A 23,227-nucleotide genomic window follows, 5' to 3' on the forward strand; every position below is an offset into this window, starting at 1 on the left:
CTATAGGTGATAGGGAGTCTTTGAAGTTTTTAAGCATTAGTTAGAGTTCTACTTTATCAATCAATAAGCATTTATTAAAAGTATCTTTTGTTCCAGGCACTGTGCTAAGCACTGTGGATACAAAAAGAGACAAAAGTCTTTGTACTATTTAATATGTATGTTTTCAAACGAACAAACAAATAAGCTATATTTAGGATAAAACAGAAATAATTAACAGAGAAAAGGCACTGGAATTGAGTAGTTGGGAAAGGTTTCCTATAGATAAGATTTTAATTGGGACTTGTAGAAAGCCAAAGAAACCACTAGATAGAAAAAAGAAGGGAGAGCATTTCAGGCATGAGGGACAGCCAGGGGAAATGCCCATAACAGAGAGATTGCATGTCTTGTTCATGAGTCCAATGTCATTGAATCAAAGAGTATATGCTGGGGAATAAAGTGTAAGAATGTTTTGAAAAATTAGGACAGTGCTAAGTTCATGAAGGGCTTTGTATATCAAATAGAAGATTTTGTATTTGACTGAAATCAATTGGGAGCCACTAGAGTCTATTGAGTAAAGGTCAAAACTGAGCTTTCATGGCCAAATGGAAGATGGAAGACAGAGACTTGAGATAGGAAAACCCAACAGCACACTATTGAAATAGTCTAGACTAGAGGTTGTGAGGGTCTGTACTATTTGATGACAGTGTCAGAGGAGAAAAGTATATTGGGGATATGTTGCAAATGTGAAATCAAGAGGTCTTGGCAACAATTTGGATATGGGGGTGGGGGTGGTGAGAAACAGTGAAAAGCCCAGGATAACTCCTAGATTGTGAGCCAGAAGGTAGTTGTTGCTTTTTACATTAATAGGTAAGAGGGGAAAGAGTTTAAGGGAAAAGATAATTAGTTTGGTTTTGTAAATGCTGAGTTTAAGATTTCTAGTGGACATATAATTAGAGATATCTATTGGAGTAGTTGGAGATTTGACATTGTAGGTCAAGCAAAGAGGTTGGGGTAGATTTGAGAATCATCAATATAGAAATGGTAATTAAATCCATGGAAGCTTTTTTTTACTGAGCAAAATGAATGCAAAATTATTCTATAGGAAGATTAATTTGACAGACTATTCAGCATATTTTCTGGAATGTAACTCGTGTGCTGTAGGCACTTAAATATTTGTAGCTATTGTGGTACTGGAAGCAATAATAGGTTAATGATGCATAGATAACTGCTCAGTAGGGATATAGATTGAACTGATTTTATTGGAATAGAATTTATTGGGATGAGGAAACTTCCTCTACCAATAAAGATCAGCACATTTTCTACAATTTATGGTTTTAGAGACTTGCCCAAAACACTGAGAGATTTAATGATTTGTCCATATTCACATAGCAAGTGTGTCAAAAGGACTTGAATTTAGGCCTTCAAATGTTCCATAACAGCTCCATTATAAAGAGCTTATAAGTGGCAGGAAAAGAAGGGGGTGGCGGGTGTGTTAGGTATGGAGGGACTTGAATGAATGAGTAAATGAATGCATGCATGATAAATTTAACCCCTGTCCCAAAGCTGGTTGGTATGGGACTATTTCCTCTTTGATAGAGATGAAGACCCTGTCCTTCATAAGGGGTGGGGCAAAGTTGAAGAGAGGCAAGAGCTTTGATTTTCAGACATTCCCTCTTTGGGAACTCTCCAAAGTTCCCTTTGAGATTTTTTTAGGATTCTCCAAACAAGGTTCTTACTTTGGATTACCCGTCTTCAATCAAAAATCAGACTGAGTTAGCTTCCAGCTTCTAAAAAGATGGAAGAAACCAACCCCATATCAAGTAGCTGAAGGAAAAGATTTGGGGAAGACATAAGAAGAGTACATATACTTTTTTAAAAAATGTTATTTATTTTTTAATACACATTGCTTTATGAATTATGCTGGTGTAATATTCTTCTCTAAAATGTAATATTCTCTGGGAGCAGGTTTCTTGGGGGGCTTCTGGGAGCAGCCTTCCTTTCAGTTCAATAATCACCCCAAATGCAGCCAGGTGTTAAAGTCCAAATCCTTTATTGTCTCCTTCAAAGTCTTGTCTCCTTCACTTGGGGCTCAGCTAGTTTTTCTGGAAGCATTCCGGATTTTGGTTTCAGTGTTCTCCACAGGACAGCCTGCTACCACCTCTCTGTCTTCCTTAGTTCTGCCTGACTGAATCTTGGTTGAGACTTCTAGCTTATATATGCTCTCTTAAAGGTGTGAATCTTGTGGAACTATAGTAAGTACTAAGTACATGTACTGAACTAGAGAACTGTTAAATATCATGCTAAATAATCATTGTCTCTATCAATTCCACTAACTTAGCACCTTGTTTCAAGTTCTGGCCCATAAGATACTGGGAGAGAAAAATTAGAGCAAAAGGGAAAAACCATTGGAGAAATAAAAAAAGAAAAAAAGAAGTGAAGATAACATGTGTTGATTTACATTCAGTCTCCATAATTCTTTTTCTGGATGCTGATGACATTTTTGTCCAAAGCCTATTGGGATTGTTTTGGATCACTAAACTACTGAAAAGAACTGAGTCTTTCATAGTTGATTCAGGAATATTCTTGCTGTTATTGTGTACAATGTATTCCTAGTTCTGTTTGTTTCTTTCAGCATCAGTTCGTAGAAATCTTTCCAGGCCTTTCTAAAATCAATTTGTTCATCATGTTTATAGAACAATAATATTCTATTTTCTTCATAAACCACAACTTGTTCAGCTATTCCCCAATTGAAGAGCATCTACTCATTTTCCAATTCTTTGCTAACACAAAAAGAGCTGCTACAAATATTTTTGCACGTTTGGGTCTTTTTTCCCTCCTAAAGGGATGTATCCTTGGGATACAGACCCAGTAATGGTGAGGAGTGCGTATTTTTCCTTATCTTCTAGAGACATCAAGGAAGTTTTCCCTTGGATGATATTCAGGATCCTCTTTCTTGAGTTATTTTCCTTCCAATGGAAGAGTTCTTTCATTCAGTATTGTCTAGTACATATTTTCCTGTGTATTCCTTAATTTCTGTTTTGATACTGATTTGGATAAATGGATTCCTTTGCTAGTTACTGTATGTGTTCACTGTGAAGAACCCAATCATTTGGGCAAGGGGTCTTAGATACAGGGTTTGGGGGTCCACTTTCCTCTACCAAATGACAAATCAAATCCTCTAGCCAAAAAATATTTAGGGACACATACACAAATATCACACACACACACACCTCGCCCACCGGTCTCCTAGGAGAGTGGTCCTGAGTCCCAACCTCCTGTTTCCCCTACTGGCAGGAATGAAAATCGCCCTTGGAGAAGGGGGGAGGGGGAGAAAAGCATGGAACTAGCTAATCTGTTTTATCAATCACTCGCAAAGACAGTGCTGACCTCCCAAATGCCCCACTACACACATGGGACCCTCCACTTATATCCTTCCTGAAGCATTGAGCTCTTACCATGTGCAAAGCACTGGGGATATAAACAGAAAAGTAATGAGCCAGTCCCCTGCTCTCAAGAAGCTCACATTCTGGTATCATATCACGTGTATTCGGTTAAAGTAGGAATTTAGCGAGTGGGCTTTTTGATAAATCGTAAACCTTCCCACTCGGCACAACCGGTCTCGCTTCACGTGCTCCACCCTCCCAAGGTGGGAGTGGGAGTGCCACGTGCCCGCGCCAGAGACCCGACGTACACTGAGTGCAAAGCAAGCACGCGCTAATGATACCCTGCGCCCAAAAAGAGGCCGGCCAAGCCAGCCTCACAGGACGCAGGCGCAAAAAGGCTCCTGAGCAAGCGCAGGAAGAAGGGCTGCACGGAGGGCGGGGCGAGGCGGCTAGCACTACGCATGCGTCTTGGCGGCTGGGTTCCCTTGCCTAGGGATGGAAGATGAGTGAGTAAACAAGTCCGGGGGCCGGGCGAGCTGGGGCTCTGCGGGAGGAGTGGGGGGCGGGGGAGTCCGTCGCCTGGGGCCGAGGGGCTGGGGGTGAAGAGAGGGTGGGGACGTGGGACGAGGGTGACAGCCTGCCTGGCCGCGTTTGTGGGAAGGCCCCCCCTTGGCTCCGGGCTGTGAGGAAGATCGCGCGAGTGGGAAGGGGGAAAAAAATCATTTGAGTGCGGGAGGAGGAGGGCCTGTGAGGGGCGTGGAGGAGGTGCCTGGTGTCTGGGAACACCCGTGGGGAGAAGGGGCAAGTTGAAGTCGGGAGCACTAGATGGGGGGAGGGGAGGATAAATCTGGGGAGGGGAAAATGGAGGGGATGTGTGGACAGTCCACGATGGGGGGATGGGCGGGGCGCGCCAGGTGCTCTTAGGTATCAAGCCTTCGGGCGTCCCTTGGAAAGGATGCATCCGCTGTTTGGCGGGGTTGGATAACTTTAGGAAATAAATCCTTATGGAGGGAGCAAGAGGGGAAAAGTGGGGCGTATAGAAAAATGAGGATTTTTTTAGGGGATAAGGAGTTTTCTCTGAGAGAGTTTGAGGTGCAAGACAGTAAAAGATGAGTGTATGCTAGGAATAGATGTATATGTTTAGACTTTGAATGAAATCGTTACCAGATTTGTATGAATGTTGTTTAAGCCCCCTTCTCTCAAACTTGGACTTTGACCACCTCGATTTAGGTCCTCATCTCTTGCCAGGATCTTGGTATATAAGCGTTATTATTACGCCCGTTTTGCTGACCTATATTTACGCAGGTTCATACAACTGAGGCCAGATTGCACGTATCTGAGGTCAGATTTAAACTCAGGTTTTCCTGACTACAGAGCCAGCTCTGTCTTACTTGGTCTCCCTCAACAAATGTTACATACTATGTACTAGGTGAGAAGCATTTTGGCATAATAGAGCAGCAGCTTTGGTATCTTGGTCTTTGCCGGCTGGACCATCATTCCTTTAATTAGCTTCAGTGTCCCGAAGAGTAGTTGATTGACATTGGTGGAAGAATTTTTTATATTGTGTGAGTTTCCTGCACCAATGAAATAATGATAATTGCAAGTGAAATGATAGGTCTGACTTTTTCCTGCCACCCACACACACGCGTACAATATACAAAGCATTCTTTTAGGCATTGAAGATCCAAAGACTTGAAATGAAAAACAGTTCTTGCTCTCAATCTTCTAAGGCATGCAACATGAAAACACATGAGTAGGAGAGAACCTTGAATAACCCTAAGGCTAGTATCTCTTTTCTACACTGCTATCAATAAAACCGCCATAAAGATCAGATTATTCGGCGATAAAATGCAAGCTCTTTTTAAAAATAACGTAATAGCTCTCTATTTTTCAGAATAAGTTATGTTAGTTTTCAACATCCATCCCTGAAAAACCTTTTATTCCAAAATTTTCTCCCTCACCATCTCCTCCTCCCCCGGAGAGCAACCAATCCAGTGTAAGTTAAACATGTGCAGTTCTGATGTACATATTTCCACATTTATTATGCTGCATAAGAAAAATCATCTCAAAAAGGAAAAAAAAAACAAGAAAAAACAAGCAAACAACGACAAAAAAAGGTGAAAATACTATGTTGTGATTCATATTCAGTCCCCATAGTCCTCTCTTTGGATGAAAATGCAAGCTTTTAAACCATGTATTTAATATCCTCCATTATCTGGCTTGTCTACTTTTCTAACCACATTTCATTTACTCTACATTAGAGCCAAATTGGGCTATTTCTATCTGCTTTCCAGACTCAGCATTTTATCTCCTACTATTGTGTATTCCCATCAATTGTCCTTCATTCTTAGTTCTTGAATGTTCCTATATTGTGACTCAGAAGAATTATCTTCCTTCATGGTTCATATAAAGTTGTATAACCCACAGCTTCTTAAACAATGACAGGTATCGGGTCTCAACTGAATATGGAGGTTGAGAAATTATGATTTATTATCAATAAATGTTTGATTTGTATACCTTATATACCCAGAATCAAAAATTCTCCAGGCGAAAAGGGGTTGTGAGTAGAAAAAGTTAAAGAAGCCCTGGCATAACCTAGCTAAAAGCCTTCCCCGAACCCTCCAAGTTGTTCTTATTCCTTCCTTTAAATTATGATGAATATGGGGCAGTGTACAATTGTTAAAGCACCAGCCCTGAAGTCAGGAGGACCTGAGTCCAAATCTGGTCTCAGACACTTAACACTTCCTAGCTATGTGACCCTGGACAAGTCACTTAAGCCCAATTGTCTTAGCCAAAAAAAAAAAAAAAAGAAAGAAAGAAAGAAAGAAATTATGATGAATACATATTGTATCCCCTAATAGAATGTGGACTGTTTGACAGCAGAGACTATTTTGGTTTTTTTCTTTATAGTCAATTAATAAATATATATTAAGTGACTGTTATGAGTTGGCACTCTGCCAAGAGCACAGTGTATCTTTGGGGATTCAAAGAAAGGTTAAAACAGGGTTCTTACCATCAAGTAATAATTGTTGACCTAGAAAATACATGTACTGTAACCGCAAAGTAATCCCAGAAGGAAAGTATGCTAGTAACTGAGGGCGCCCAGAAAGACTTCCTGAAGAGGATGGTACTTGAATTTAATCTTAGAGAAAGCCAAGAGAGGGAGATCCAAACTTAGAGGACAACTTCCACCTCTAGGGAGGAGGCACAGATTTGGTGGTGGCATGTTGTATTTGAGGATTTGATGGGTCACTATAGTTGATTATAGAATGCACAGACAGTAGAAAAATACTGGCAAAGTAGGGATGGACCAGATTGTGAAGGGCTTTAAGTGCCAACTAGAGATTTTATTGTGGGTAGATGGGTGGTGACATGTTAAACATACCCTTTAAAATAATTACTTTGATAGCTGCCTGAAGAGTGGATTGTAATGGGGAGAAACTTGAGACAGCAAAACCCATCAGGAAGCTGTTGTACTAATGTGTCTTGAGGTGATGAGGGTGTACATGTTGTCAGTAACTAGCACATTGCTTTGTGCAAGGCAGGAACTTAATGTTTATTAAAATGGGGAGGGATAGGTAAGCCCCTTCCTGAGCACACTGGGTCAGCACAATGATTGACTGTAATGGTATGTTCCCTTCCTTAGATTGACTTAGGGAGTCTCTCCCTAAAGATAAACACTTATACTTTTCCAGGGCTTTGGATAATAAAGAGAAAGATTCTCTTATCAGCTTTCTAATCCCTTTGCAATGTTCTATGATCTGAGGCCTTTGTAAGAATTCTTCCCATTTCAAACCCTGGAAAGATTATAGTTGTCTTGGCACTAGAGGGAGTCCTTACACATGGGAGGATACAGTTGTGTTTGGAGGGGAGGCTTTTGATACCCAGGATGTGCAGTATACAGAAATATAATTTTGTTATTGTCAAAGCCTGTGCTAGATACTTTTATAAATGGTTGTAGAAGAGCCAGCTTTTGCTATTCTCATCTAAAATCAAGGGGTAAAACTAGATAGAATAGAAATCTTAGAGGCAAAAGGGAGAATACTGCATCTAATCCTTTCTTTCTATAAATGAAGAAACAGACTGAGGTGAAGTAACATGTCTAGTTCCAGAGTTCATTAATAGCTCAGCTGGAGTTAGAGCATAGATGTCCTGGCTTAGTTCTTAGGTGACCACCAAGATCTCTTTCAGCCCTAAAATTTTACAAGTTTACAATTTATAAGCAAGGGTTGCTTATTTAATATTATTATAACTGTTGTGTCATTTTAAGACAGAAAATCAAATCCAATAAATACTAAATGCCTACTATGTGCCAAGTCCTTAGTGCTGGGCTTACAGTTAATAAAAAGAAATGCCTACATTGAGGCCATGCCCACAGTGACCTTACAGTCTAAAGGAAAAAAATAATGATAACAATAATTGTTAACATTTGTGTAGCATCTTAAGGTTTATAAAGTGCTTTGCACACGTTATCTGAGAATGGAAAGTCAGAGATATATAGCCAGACCTATTTCCTTTGGTTTAACAGAACTGTTGAACCTAAATTTTGTGCTCTGTTTTCCAAATACATTTTTGAAATCTAGCATTAGAAATTAAATGAATTAATATATCAATGAAAAGCATTTACTACACACTGTGCAGAAGAACAAGGTAGTCCATTTCCTCAAGGAGTTTACATTCTAATGGAGGAACCCACACTGCTTCTGGGAAGTCTTATAAATGGTAAATGGAACAATAGACACTCCCTTGATCTTCCTTCTCCACTTCTTAGGAGAAAGATATGAAGACTGCTGATGGTGACATTGAGGAAGAGTGATATAAGAGAGTTCACAGAAGAGGGACTTAGCTCTCCTAGGCATATCTTTGGGTGTCCAGTTTGGAGGGTAGAACAATAGCAACAGGAAAATTAAGAAAAAGGAAGGAAGAAGGAATATGGCTTAAAGGTACCTCTGAGAATTGAATTGTCTTTATATGGAGGTCTCACCAAGAAAATGGAAATTTGAACCTAACAAAAAGATGTGAGCATTCTGCCTTTTCTCTCTTGTAAGTTGGAGTGTTAATGTTTTAGTCTTAGAGTAAGAGTTTCACTTAGAAGGTAGTTTGGATTTAATCATTTTATTGTGCCATTTTCTCTGGCACGTATGAATTTCTTTGGCTGAACTTATGAAAATTCTTTATTCATTGAATAATAATGATCACTTAGTAAATATTAAACTTTGTACTGAATATCACTTTGTACCTGCCAAGATTTCCCTACTCTTGTTTTCTGAACTTTTGTATTCTGATCTAAATCTTACTTTAAATTTTGTATCTTTTTTTCCAAGTATAGTAATGTTTAGTGCACATGGCATCATTAGAATTTCTTTACAAAGCACATTAAGATTTTCAGAGTTCTTTTATCACAATAGTTCTGTGATGTAGGTGTGTATGTATTGTAAAGATGAGAAAAAAGGAAGCACAGAATATTTAAGCAGCAAGTAGTAGTGCCTCCATTACTCTATGACTCATTTTAGTAAAGAATCATTTTGTATAGAGATCACAAGCTTAAGTTTTGAGATATACTTTTAGAGCTCCTTTATTATATGTGATTTCAGAGGAGGAGATGGTATACTATGAAAGATTCATCTATCATATTGGAGAATTATTTTTAAAGATATGTTGGACACATAGCTAGAATTGTTTGGGGAATATTATAACTGGTGAATGCTACACAATTATTTAATTCTGTGTGGTATTAGAGCTCTTTGCAGGTACCATTTGTCCTTTGGGGGTCATGTTTGTTTGGCTCAAGAAAGATCCATGACACAGTTCTGAAACTACCAAGAAATGAAGAAAGAATGAAATGGAAATTTTTTTTTTTAAGTTTGACAGTTCAAATGGCATGACCTTAGCTTGATGAATAATAAAATTCCTTAAAACAGCAAAAAAGTAGCAATGTTATTAATCTGCTCTTAAAGCCAAAGAAAGTATTCCTACAAAGGATATGTTTAAAACAAAAAACTCAATTTTGAAAATTGTATGTGTTGTCACATATTATATAAATTTATACTATTGCTTTCTAATTGTATGCTCCCAAACAATTTCAAGAAATCTCTCTCTAACTCTAGGCAAGACAGACTCCTTTTCAGATTTAGTGTTTGGCTGGGAAGTCATCAGTTTTTACAAGTTGGGGAATAAAAGTTTTCTTTTTCCTATTAAGAGTTGCCTTGTAGATAGAATTAGAACTATGGGTCTTCTTATTATCATGTTTAATTTGCATTTCCCTGGCTTTAACAGTAAAATTAAATGTTTCTTGAAAATCTTGGCTAGAAACAACAGACTTCTAGTTCATATTTTTAAATAACTACAATCACTGTATTTTGGAGTTTGTTTTTTAATTTAATAAGTGAATGTATATATTCATATGTATATAATTGAAATATGAAGTGCTATTTGTGTACCTATTTTTATTAGCTTTGTTCTAATGACAGTTTGAGTTTGGAGTTCTGATTTTTTTTTTTTTCTTTACATTGACTTGTTTGATGTTGGTTTGTTTTCCTTTGTTTTTCATTATTAAAACTATTTGTTCAAAACAGAATGGCTTTCCTTCTCTAGAATGTTATGTGGGGGATTAATTGCCAAATCAACTTTTAGGGACATTGAGGACCCAGATAAAAACAAATCAATTAAATATTGACTCATGAACACAGGATTGGAGTATAATTTTAATTGTGAAAGGGGAAATGTGTTTGTTTATATTGTGGTTGGTTGAAGCTCATGGACATATTTATATGTTTTCATATCTAATAAAATTCTTTCTTAAAAATAAAACTGGTAATATTCATTGCTGGATATTGCATTGTGTTTACTATGTCTTGTTAATTTCCCTAACTTTAAAAAGTCACATTTCTTTTATGACATAATTTTCAGCCATCTTCTTTCTTCAGCAAAAATATTGCCATTGTTGGCTTTCTGTGGCACAATCTGTAATAGGCATCTGTTCCAAACAATATTTATTTATTTGTTTGTTTATTTTTATTTTTATGTCAGCCTCAGTGATGCTGGACACATTTTTTCCCCTTAGGTGACTTGATCCCTGCTAGCCTTTGCATCCTGCATTAGTTGTATTACTTCAGAAAGGGGAAATGAATTCCAAAAGGAATATTTGTGAAATATAAATTTGAAATCAGTTCTTTGGGGAGCCATTGTGTTTGTTGTGCAATGATGACATTAAGGGCTGTATATAAGTGGATTTTTGAGGAAAACTATTCTGTACTTTTTCAGAATTAAGGATTATAGGATTTTGAATTGAAGAGGTTTAGAAAAATCATCTGGTCCAATCCTGCCAAAAGATGAGGCCAAAAGAAGTCAAGTGACTTGTCCAAGATCACATTTAATAAAATAGCAATCCTGAATACAGGTTCTAACTTTTTCACTATTTACCACAGTCTGTCACTGTGTTTGTTCCTATTAAGAAGTGCATGATAAGCTAATTCTGGGAAACAGAAGTTACTGTGAATGGCAAATATTTTAATACTTCAGTAATTTTTTAACTTGGAAAAAACCTACTTCATTCTTTACCTTGTTTTGATCTTTTTGAGAAGGGTTTGGAAAGAAGAGAGATTATATTATTAAGAAATTAAATCTGACTTTTTTATTTTATTTTTTTACTTAGGAATTAATCTGAGCTCATGATTGGTGTCTTTAAAAATTGCTTTCTTCATAATTCACCAAATTTACCATAATATTAGACTCATCAGTATAATTATATCTCTTTTAAAATCAAAATACATAACACAAGAAGAACAACAAGAAAATACATAACACAACAATATGTTGATCAATTCTGCTGAATATGGTCCTTTTCAATAGTAAGGTGATTCAGGCCAATTCCAATAGACTTGTGATGGAGAGAGCCATCTGCATCCGGAAAGAGAACTGTGAGGACTGAATGTGAATCACAATATAATATATTCACCTTTTTTGTTGTTTTCATGAATAATTGTGGAAATATGTATAGAAGAGTTGCACATGTTTAATATATATTGAATTACTTGCTTTATAAGGGAAGGGATGAGGGAAAGGAAAGGAGAAAAAATTGGGAACACAAAATTTTGTAAGGGTAAATGTTGAAAACTATTTTTGTATATGTGTGTGTGCATATATAAAAAGCTATTTTTTTTTAAATCAAGAAAGAAAAAATCAAAATACATAAAATAATTTGTGTCTTTGAAGCATTAAGTGGAACGTGTATTTTAAATCTTATAATTTTATTGGGTGTTAGTTATTTTCTAGGTAGGAGAAAGTACTAGTAATTTCAGTACCTTATGGGAAATTGGAAGTAGAATTAAAAAAAAAAAAACTTTTATAAGAAAAAAATTGGACCTAAAAATCTGATATCCTTTGAAGTTTGTTGTATTTTGGAATTATGTCTGACAGAAATGTCCTTATCTTTATGTTTCCATTCAGCTAAGTACCCTGATACAGTAAAAATCTTAGTGGTTCTTTAAGGCCGACAATCTTTCAGAAGCTGATGCCTATGTTTTCAGATACTTTAGGATGAAATGAACCAACTTGTGGAGTAGTTAATAGTAGTAGTAGTTAGTAGTAGTTTGGGAAATCTAACTAGACATAAATTATTCTCTAAGTTCTAGTAAGGTTATGCTAGCTGATCATGTTTACTTCTGCTCTATGACAATGATGGGGCATGTAACACCCTGGTTTAGAGAAATATGGCCAGGTTGGTAGCTGCAGTTGGTTAATCATATATAGTTGGAAATACCTTTTGTTATAAGTAAAAGATATTTGCCTATTTCTTGGAGAATAGTTGAAGTCTTGACTTAACATGCAAGAAGAATAGTGGGTAGAAATCTAAATCTGGTGAATATTGGATTCAATTCTATTTCGAGTAGCTAGATTCCCCCCTTCCCCTCCTTTTTTTAAGAGTTGAATTCTTTGAGTTTTGATTTATCTTCATATCTTGTTTTGCTATTGAAGATCCCAAGTCACCCTATAAAACTTCCCCCTTTTCCTTGCAGCCACGCTGAGGTGAGTAGAAAGTATTGCAGTTTATAGGAGACACTATAGATTACTACTTCCAACAATTTATGCTGCCTAACATCTATCTATTCCTGGAAACCAGTTTCCAAAATAACCCATAGGGACTTTAAAGGTAATCTAGGCTCCTTTGTTTTGTAGGTAAGAAAACTGAGGACCAGAGAGGGAAGGTGGCTTGCCCAAAGTTGAACAGGTAAATCAATAACTGCAGAGCTGGTAATCAAAACTTAGCCTTTTGGTTCTGAATCAAAACATGAATTTGTGTTGTCATATATATAGCTTCAAAGTGAAAAATAAGATCATACCATTTTTATAATATATTATTTTTATTGTTGACATCTAAGGAGTTAATATCAGTGTGTTTTTTGAGGGTGATGGCATGAAGAGCTTCATATTCTTTTACTAGGTTGCTTTGATATTTAATCAGCGCTTACTAAGGAATCTTGTTATTGAGGAGGGTAGGCCATTAAACTTAAAAATAATTTGCTTACTGTGAGAGAAACTCTTGAGGTAAATGGAAAGAAGCAGCAGTTGAAATAAGAGAAAAGAGCTGGGCCTTTTTAAAAATGTGAACTAAACCTATCTATGACATGATTAAAGAACAGCTCTATGAATGGAAACAGTTTTAATTGGACCCCCTGGATTAAGTGTCTATAATTAGCATTTTTGATAAATTGAATTAGGAATAAAAACATGACCGCCACACCTGTTTAGCTTTAGGTAGAGTATTCCATTTTCTGGACAACAAAAATGTTCATTCCTTGATGTATGTCTCTTTGCATTACAGCAAAATGGATATCCCAAATTCCCCTACTTCTAAATGCATTACTTATTGGAAGAGAAAAGTTAAGTCTGAGTACATGCGACTTCGACAGCTCAAACGGTTTCAGGCAAATATGGGTGCAAAGGTAAAGGAAGAAAAATACTTATAAAGAGATCTTTTTAAAAAGTCAAATTTGAAGTTATGTTTGGATAGCTACTAAGGGTTTATTTTTTAAGTTTGAATTACTGAGCTAGTGTGGAGTGGTTGCAGGGTGTTGTTTTCTTTTTCCCTCCTATTTTGAAAATTTAAGTAATAAAGTAATAAACCCTTGGCTTTGCTAGGCTCTGTTTGTGGCCAATTTTGCAAAAGTTCAAGAAAAAACTCAGATACTCAATGAAGACTGGAAGAAGCTCCGAATCCAGCCTGTTCAATTGATGAAGCCTGTGAGTGGGCATCCTTTCCTCAAAAAGGTACTTTTGCCCACAACTGGAAAAGCTAACTTCATTTCCCAAAGTTTATGTTAACTATATATTTTATATGTATATATGTAATATACTAATATAAAATAGTTTTATATTAACTAGAATGGCATGAAGAATGGGATTATTTTTAAGACAAATACATGTCAATTTTTGATAATCAAAGCTTACTATATAAAAAGGGGACATCAAAAAAAGTAATTTATGAGTGGCACTTGCCAGAGGCAATTATAATCAAAGGCCTTCCAACCTTGTTTTTTTTATTTTTCAAAGAAAGCATTTCAAAGTTTACCTCCTGAGACACTCGGGGTTTTTACCTTTACAATTCTTTGTTTTGCTGCTGTGCATACTGCATTATAAATTGTATCATCTGATGTTTAATACAAAGTAGGCACCCAGTTCAGATTAATTAAGATATTGATAAGACCTTTATCCCAATTTTACTTGCTTAGATCCCCAGGGAAGAAACTGTTTATTGGTATTTGAATCAGCAAGGCAACGTTAGAAACAGTTTGTTGCAAAAGCTCTTATAGGTACATTTAGGAAAGTTAAAAAATTAGAGGGGTCAGTATAAAAGGAAATGCCAGTGGTCACCAAGGGTTGTATGTATCATTTCTTTGTGCCTTTGCTTACTTGATTTCCAGTGTACTGTAGAAAGCAATTTCCCAGGATTTGACAGCCAGGATATGTTAATGAGATCTCTGAATACAGTTGCCCTGGTGCCCATCATGTATTCCTGGTCTCCACTCCAGCAAAATTTCATGGTATGTAGTACAAGTGTCATGATGTGATTAAAGTGTATGAATAATTGATGCTGATTTAGCAATGCTCCACTGAAAATGAAGGTTTTCCTAATATTTTAATACACCATAGATGAACAAAACAGAATGTTATTAACTTCCTGAGAAAGCAAAAGTACGAACTGTTCTTGTTTTATTCTGTACTTTCAGAACTATATTCCAAAATTATTATTCTAATTGGTTTTCTGTGAAGAATGACTGAATAACATTCCAATTTCTTTGGTTTTCTTGGTCCAGTGTTAGAACTCCTAACAAATGTTAATTTCTCCAACAAATCAGATCCCTGAGGTATAAATAATAACTCCTGATGAGAGCTATCTTTCCTGGGCTGCATAACAACAGAAGACTATGAAAGCAATGAAAATAACTGCTATACATAAGTTCTTTCATTTGCTCTCTTTGTGCTTTTATTTCTATTCAGATAATTTATAAAACCAACCTTGTACTCAGCTTTAATTCTAGAATTGCATATCTGTTTAGTAAGAAATTGTAACTCCATATCCTACTTTAGTTAGGAGGGTACTTTAGAGAAGAAATCAAAACCTAAGAGAATATTTTTTAGTAGTTAGGAAATGGTTTAAGAGGCCCTTCTCTGTTGTTTATAACTAAAAACCATTTGTAATTCTCTGGTACACACAGTGCTTTTCAGTTGGCAGTGATTAGTGATAAGCATTTTATTGTAGATAAAATTAGTTTTTCTCCATTATTTTATAGATAATTCAGAAATTATATGTTTACTCAGCTTTTGCCATCTGAATGCCTATTTTGCTTCAGATTTTTGGGGTGTCTCCTTTTCATTTCTCTCTTTCTATTTGTTGAAAAGTGTCTTTGTACTTGCACTACCTTCCTGCCACATAGATATGTGAGGATAAAGTGAGATTATGGATGGAAACCCTTTAAAAAATAAGTGTCTACCCCAAAGTGACTTAGGTGGTAGTGTTACTAATAATACTAATAGATTAAGCTTACCATTTGGTAGTTCTCAATGTATAAGTAAATATGCTTTTCAGATGGCTCCATTCAGTACCACATGAGATACCTCTCTGTACACCGAAAATTCTGAATGATCAAAAATATCTTGAGTTTTTTTTTCTTCTTTCCCATATCCCTCTTCTCTATTGAAGAAGTTCAGCAGATTTCCCCAGAGGAATTAATTACTACAGGAATACAAATGCTTTCTTAGTAAAATAAGTTTGGTCTGGTTTGTTTGCAGGTAGAAGATGAGACCGTTCTGTGCAATATTCCCTATATGGGAGATGAGGTTAAAGAAGAAGATGAAACTTTCATTGAAGAACTGATCAATAACTATGATGGGAAAGTTCATGGGGAAGAAGGTAGACACATAGTATCTCTGGGGCAAATGCCTGGTTTGGGGGTACATGACCTCTTGGTCTCATAATCTTTATAGAAGAAATAGTCACTACATTGCATTTGGGAGTCATTGTGTACCCAGGAAACAAAACTTTAAATGAATGAATTTAAAGTATTACATGTTTACTATGTGCTATATTCTGAGAATACAAATAGAAAAATTAAGTGAGAAAAACAACCATATAAAAGAAAGTTCAACTAGGATAGATATAAAGCCTTGAGACCCCAAAGATGCAGTGGTGCTGTGTGGTGGCAAGACTCAGAAGTTTTTAGGTTTTTTAAAAGTATTTCCCAAATGAAATTTAAGAAGCACCAAAGGACATTGTTGTATTCCAGTGGGTGATTGGGGAAATTAAAATCAGTTTAACACAAAATTATCAAGAGATTTCTGTAGGTTAAAAAAAAAACTAAGGCCTTTTTTAGCTTGAGCAAGATGATGAGAAGGAACTTTCTATCATGCTTCTTTGACCTAGGTACCTCCTCAATGACCTTTAGAACAAATATATATATATGTAAAGAAGTTGTCATGGTGATCTGAGCTTCTTAAAAGCAAGGTATTTGGAGTTCTAAAAAAGGCCAGTGGAATTAGGAGGGTGATAGGGACTAGGGAGGAGTTGAGGAAGGGCTTGGATTATCACCCATTAGTGAACTTTGTTGTTATAATTCAATCCTGATTTATAGCTCCCCCTACTGTTAAAATATGGATGCTTACAAACTGTAATATCTTCTACTATGAGTAAGATATAGAGTTATTACTACTGATTGGTTTGCCGGTTACTACTTCATCGGTAAGATACGTGCCAAGTATGGGATAAATTTCCATCTATACTCTTTACCTGATTTCACTGTTTGCCCAAAGCTACATTTTTATGACACTACTAGCTAAGGTTGGAAATGTAGTCCTCAATTTTAAATCAAGGCAATCCAAACCCATCATGTTCTAACTAGCTAAGCTAATCATACTGTTCTTAGAAAAGGAAAAACAAAAAAAGAAATTAAGAGATTGAATTTCTTAAATAATCTTATCAGAATTTAAATTTGTGTTACATAGGATAAAGTGTTTAATATGCTACATAATGAAAATTCTGCTTGGTCTTGGATAACCCGAACATCATGGTCTCAGGAGAGTTGCTCTAATAAAGTTTTCTTAGGGTAGCTGGTGCCAGGTGGAATGTGAAACTCCCCTCACACCACTCCTTTTTCAGAGATGATCCCAGGTTCTGTCCTGATCAGTGATGCTGTGTTCCTGGAGTTGGTAGATGCCCTGAATCAGTACTCAGATGAGGAAGAAGAGGGGCACAACAATGACTCTTCTGAAGGGAAACAGGAAGACAGCAAGGAAGAGTTGCCAGTCCTTAGGAAGAGAAAACGACTCACCATTGAAGGTAGCTGGAGTCCTGCATTCCACCAACAAAATGATTAGATTAAGGAATATGCAGGAGCTGCAAAGGGCCATTGCTTATCAGAGGTGAATGGGTTTTTTACTGGACTAAATTTAAGGAAGCTCAGAATTCCTGGCAGTATAAAACAGTATATCCTACCTTTCCAGGGGATAAAAGAGGCATAATTTAGAGAAAATACTTGGCAGAAAATACTTAGTAGTTGTGTGACCCTTGACAAGTCACAACTTCTGCCATTTTAGTTTCCTCATCTGTTAACTGGTTATAATAGTGGAACCTACCTCCCAGGGTTGTTGTGAGGATCAACTAAGATAATTATAAAGTGCTTTGCAAACCTTTAATCCGTATTTAAATGATAGCTGTAGTTAGGTGTCATTCTTAGGATCCTATGATTTTGAGCTAGATAATAATTTTAAAATGTATTGAATCCAACCCCTTCACTTAGCATATGAGGAAATAGAAGCCTAGAGACAGTATCTTGCCCAGGTTCACACATCCAATAAATAGAAGAGGCAAGATTCTAATTCATGTTCTTTGATTCCCAATATATTGCCCTTGCTATCTATGTTGTGCTCTCTTCCTGACCCTGGCTTCATCTGTACTCTTATTTTTCTAAAATCTCTGAAAACTTGACTTGGATTATTTTAATTGTAAATTCTTTTTTGTTCAGAGATGTTGCTGAGTTTGGGACTACTCTTGTTGGCAGTATAGTCTATTATTTGAAAAGTTCATACAGGAGTGACTTTTTTTCTACATGATTCAGTGGAGTCAGGAATCAGATTTAGTAGTTCCAATCACAAAGTATATGTGAAAGGGAAAAGAGCTTTCCCCCCCAGTTTCTGATAATGCCTCTCCCCCCACAACCAGAAATTTTCTGTCATTTTTTTATTCAGGCAACAAAAAGAGTTCCAAGAAACAATTTCCAAATGACATGATCTTCAGCGCCATTTCTTCCATGTTTCCTGAGAATGGTGTTCCAGATGATATGAAAGAGAGGTAGGATAAGCCATCTTGAGCTTCTTTGGGAATGTTTGAATGACAATAATTCACAATTCATTTTGTTTATTAAGTTCTTAACATGTGCAGGATGGAGATACAAAGATGGAAGGAAATATAGCCTCTCCCATCAGGAATTGAGACAAATTAGGATATGATCAATATAAAGAATCAACCTAGCCAAAAGTACTCTGGAAATAATTGTGGCAGTTTCTAACTTATGTTCCCAAAACAAGCCCTGTTTACATGGCTGCAATAGATGATTTTCTTACACTTTTGATTACCTCCTCACAGTTACCTCCTTACAACAAACTTTTAAAATTTGTTCTCTCTTGTTTTTCTATCATATTTATTTTATGAATCTATCCTTCCTTATCCAGTAAGCCATCCTTCAAGAGCAGAAATTGAAAAAATAGAATTCTTCAAAATCATCACAAGGCCCACATCTGGTAGATAATGTGCAATAAAGATGTACACTTTCTCATCTCCCTATAATAGAGTCATAAGATCCCTCATAAATGAAGATCATTTTCTATAGGCTTTTGGACAAATGTGGACAATGAGCTGTTTGTTGTAATGTTCCTCTAGTAGTTGATGTAGCATATATTCTCCCCATTCCCAGACAGTTCTATAGTATTGCAGCAATCCCAAACAGATCTGGAAATATGCTAATTTTCCCTGGACAGATCTTTCCTGAAGTCATCCTCAAGCCCTCCCTCAACAGAGCCCTTTTGCCTCTGTCCAGAAGACTGATCCTTAAAAAGAACTTTTGCTTCCTTTTCTCACTTAGGTATCGAGAACTCACAGAAGTGTCAGACCCCAATGTTTTGCCTCCCCAGTGCACCCCAAACATCGATGGCCCCTGTGCCAAGTCTGTGCAGCGAGAACAGTCACTGCATTCCTTCCACACACTCTTCTGCCGACGCTGCTTCAAATATGACTGCTTCCTTCACCGTGAGTGAGGACATTTCCTCTGACCTAGCTCCCAATCTTCCCTTTTCCTTCCACTCCATTTGAGAGACAGTAAGCACTATCATACACTTATTATATTTAAGTTCTATACAAGGCATTGGGCATCCATGAAGAGCCTTCAGTTTCTCCCTTGAACTTGGTATAAAAAGAGCTGGTTCAATTTCCATCTGTTTAGCAATGGCTCTGCTTTTTGGTCTGTAGCGGTGTTTATTTGAAAAAAATAACCACAATCATCCTCTCTTTATCACCTCCTTGCTAGAGTTGGAGTGTTGACAATCTCTTTATGTCAGGGATTGTCAGACTCAGTTTACCCTGATGATAATTATATTGGTACAGCCAAATCCAGCTCTCTTATAGCTGCATAACTTTGTTCAGTTTGGTCTTTTTCCATTGTCTTGATAGGCATGAGAAACAGGACTGTTTTGTGTTTTCCAGCTTTTCATGCCACTCCTAATGTATACAAACGCAAGAACAAAGAAATCAGGATTGAGCCAGATCCATGTGGATTGGACTGCTTTCTGTGGCTGGTAGGTACATCCTCAGGCTATTCTTGCCTTGTTGATTTAATATTCTCTCTTAAGGTGACCAGAATTCTTATGCTCTTAGTATACTTCTTGAGAGCATGAATAGACTTACTGGTTTCAAATGCAAGTTCTACTTGTGGGGGAAAGTGGGGGAATTGTCTCAGAAGCAGGATACTGCCTCTAGTGAGTTGGGTTTTAGTGATAAGTATCAGCATTCTCCTAAAGAACAAAGTGCCCTTGTGCATATTCTTGTATGATTTCTATACATTATAGTTTCTGTGATCTCATTGTGGAATATACTGATGACAGTTCATCCACGCATTCTCATTTGGTGTAACTTAGATCCATGTGCCCAGTAATTCCCCTCAAGGAGGCAGGGGGAATCTGTCTCATCATATTTGTCCTTTCTAATTCTCTTAATATCACTTGAATACTAGTGGAGCATGTGAGTGGTTTGGAAGTAATTCCTTACTTTAAAATTGTAACTGCACACCTCCCTCCTTTTCAGAAAAAAAGGTCTCTAAGGACATCTTTGACAGTTTCTTCTGTGTGATTTTTTTTTTTTGTTGGTAGTATCCTTCAGTGCATCATTTTCATCATATGCGTCTTCATTGCTCTTTTAGTGAACTCCAGCTTTAAACCAAAAACTATAGTGCTCTATGACTCACATCTATAGAGCAGTACAAATTAAACTTGGATCCTGTCTTCAAAGAGTTTCCTACACCAGAATGGGTAGAACCAAGGTGAATAGAAGTAGGTAGTCACTTTTCCAATGAAATTTGAAGGTCTCCCTGCTCAAAATATTTGCTGACCAGATGCTACAATGCTGGAAATTCCATAATTAAAATTAATGTCATTCTTTTGGATTAATATTGCCCTTAAAACTCCCTCTGGCAAGAGAAAAACATTAAGTTTCTTTCTTTCTTTCTTTTTGGCTGAGGCAATTGGGGTTAAGTGACTTGCCCAGGGTCACACAGTTAGGAAATGTTAAGTGTCTGAGATCAGATTTGAACTCAGGTCCTCCTGACTTCAGGGCTAGTGCTCTATCCACTGTACCACCTAGCTGCCCAGTTTCTAATGCCTTAATTGAACTAATAGGTTATGACCAAAAAAGAAAAACCAGGGTATTGAAAGACTGTAGCAAGGCCTGAAAAAGGAAAAAACTTGCTGAAAAGGGATATAAGATGTGCCAAATACAAATTTCAAAACTTAGCCTCAATCTGGCCTTAGAAGTAGAAGAGATGGAAAGTGAGACAAGTATAGGCAGTTATGGACTCTACTTTAGAGCAGTGAAGTCTATCCATGGACCAGTTAGTCACATCTTACTATTTGCCCTTTCCTTAGAGGGATTATATTGAGAAGGATAGCATGGAGCTGCAATTATTAGGCACTGAGGGAATGAATCTGGCCTTTATGTAGTAATGATGAAAAGATATATTGTAATGTGTACATTCTTGAAGTGTGATTATGAAGTAACATAACTGAATTTTTTACCAGTTTATATATGCTAATGACTTGTCCACTTCAAAGTAATCACCTTCAGAGGCTAGGTCCTTATTCCAACAATGCTGCCATTTTTCACACTTGTGAGAAATGAAATTCTTTGAGATTGTTCTAGAACATGTAGCACAGTCTTTCAAATACCTGCAATGATGATATATTTTCATCCTTTAAGGCAGATATAAAGATCCAAACTTATTTGGTAGATTGTCTTTGAAGGAATTATAATAGAACATGGATGGGTACTATATAGGATGGGAAAGTATGGAGAGATTACAATCTATTGAGAGTGCCTATAATAATGAGCACTCTTGAAAGTAAAGATTGATATTTGTTTGGGTAATAGTTTTTAAAAATGTTTTACAGCCTAATCTAGTGAACTAAAATGAATAATTAAATCGGGTAAAAAGGTTGTTAGAAACAATGTAAAACTAAAATAATGATAAGAATGATTGGGCCTGCAATTTCTTTGGTATTCAGACTTTTGAAAGTGAAGAAACTTTCTCTCTTAATCTTGCATCTTCCCTGAAATTTATAATCTTAAGAGAGTTTATTGGAGCACTGAAAGGTTGTGATTTCTTTAGAGGTCCTAATCAGTATATATCAGGGGAAAGAGTAGGGACCCGGTCTTTCTTGCCATAAGAACAGCTTTCTACCTGATAGATGATGCTGCCTCTCAAAATAATGATAATGATTTTCTTATGACACCAAAGAGAAAAAAGTTGAGAAAAGCAACCAGACCGGACTAACTGTATACAGAGATCAATACTACAAACAGCACAATTATGAAGGCAATAAGGAATTAATGTACAAGGAAAAGAACATATCAAAGGCATGGAAAAAAGCTTAAATCTTATTAATACAAAAAAGCAGGTAACTGAGAAAATGTTAAGCATGGTAAACCAAAAATGTACTTTTGTCACTTTTACAAAATCTTTGGGAGTCATCTATACGGGAGTTGATGATATCCTGGAAGAGGTTATTAATAGGAAATAAGCAGGTTTCATAAGCAGTATTCCCAACAGTGAACTAAAATTTACCATTTTAACAGTTGACTGACACAGGGACTATAAAATCTCACTGTGATTAAAGTTATTCAAAATTCCTTAAAAGATGTAACAATAGAAATAACTGTTTAACCATCCTCCTATCATAAACAACTGGTACATAAAATAGGGAGATATATGTTTTGCCTAAGTTGTTTGCTTTTGTGATGGAGGAGATTTTGAAGATTCCCTGTGGATGGTAGACTCTTCTAGATACTCCTATTTGTGGAGGACATTATACTGAGTATATCTAGCCATAGAACATAGAATATTCTTGGAAGAAAATCCATAACTACTCAAAAGTTTGGCCTGACCATCTACTTGAGAAAGACCAAACAGGTGAAGAGTGTATATTGCCCTGATTACAATATGCATTTAGATGGACATCTGTAGAGTTTGTCCATCTGTGTATGTGCATGTCTATATTTTGGACAAATGGACAATGAATTGATCCTAGGATGAGTTGGATTACTTTTAGGAAACTTCATAGCTCCTACTTTAGCTTCTTAGAAATAGACTCATTTAAAAACAGCAACAACAAAAGTATTCTACTTGGATAAAAAAGTTTTCTGAAGAATTAAAAATGCATATCCCATGGAGAATAATGGAGATGTAAATAGACTGCAGCATAGAACCATTAAGGAACTTCAGAGTCTGAGAGGTGTCAAAGATGTCATAAAAGAAGTGTGATGAGAAGAAGGGATGGATTATTATTATGGCAGTTGGTGGTTAATTGACAATCGGAGGGGAAAGAGCGGTAGGGGAAAAAAAGATTTTAATGAGAAAAAAAGGAATTCAACAAAAAATAACCAACAAAGCAATTGTATCTGACAGTATATGCAATATTGTACAACTATTATTCTTCATTTATGTTCAGAAAAGAAGGAAATGGATTTTCATATGGATGCTCTACAATTAGAAGTTGTTAGCGCAAATAAATTTCTAATTGATAGGAGCAGCAATGTAAAGAAGTAAAAA

The 23,227-nt window shown here is 36.4% G+C and overlaps 1 protein-coding gene across 1 annotated transcript in view; it reads left to right on the forward strand.

Annotated features, from left to right (window-relative positions):
- Positions 1–3,807: 3,807 nt before the first annotated feature.
- Positions 3,808–23,227, forward strand: part of EZH1 (enhancer of zeste 1 polycomb repressive complex 2 subunit) — a 38,669-nt gene continuing 19,249 nt past the window's right edge. The window contains exons 1-10 of the mRNA XM_051994411.1: positions 3,808–3,868; positions 12,540–12,591; positions 13,186–13,306; positions 13,503–13,631; positions 14,285–14,404; positions 15,654–15,774; positions 17,017–17,196; positions 18,105–18,207; positions 18,998–19,161; positions 19,615–19,706. Coding sequence (XP_051850371.1) covers positions 3,865–3,868; positions 12,540–12,591; positions 13,186–13,306; positions 13,503–13,631; positions 14,285–14,404; positions 15,654–15,774; positions 17,017–17,196; positions 18,105–18,207; positions 18,998–19,161; positions 19,615–19,706 — 1,086 coding nt within the window. The 5' untranslated portion in view covers positions 3,808–3,864. The remainder of the gene's footprint in view (positions 3,869–12,539; positions 12,592–13,185; positions 13,307–13,502; positions 13,632–14,284; positions 14,405–15,653; positions 15,775–17,016; positions 17,197–18,104; positions 18,208–18,997; positions 19,162–19,614; positions 19,707–23,227) is intronic.

The sequence above is a fragment of the Antechinus flavipes genome, chromosome 4, assembly GCF_016432865.1.
Source record: "Antechinus flavipes isolate AdamAnt ecotype Samford, QLD, Australia chromosome 4, AdamAnt_v2, whole genome shotgun sequence".
Taxonomy (NCBI): Eukaryota; Metazoa; Chordata; class Mammalia; order Dasyuromorphia; family Dasyuridae; genus Antechinus; species Antechinus flavipes.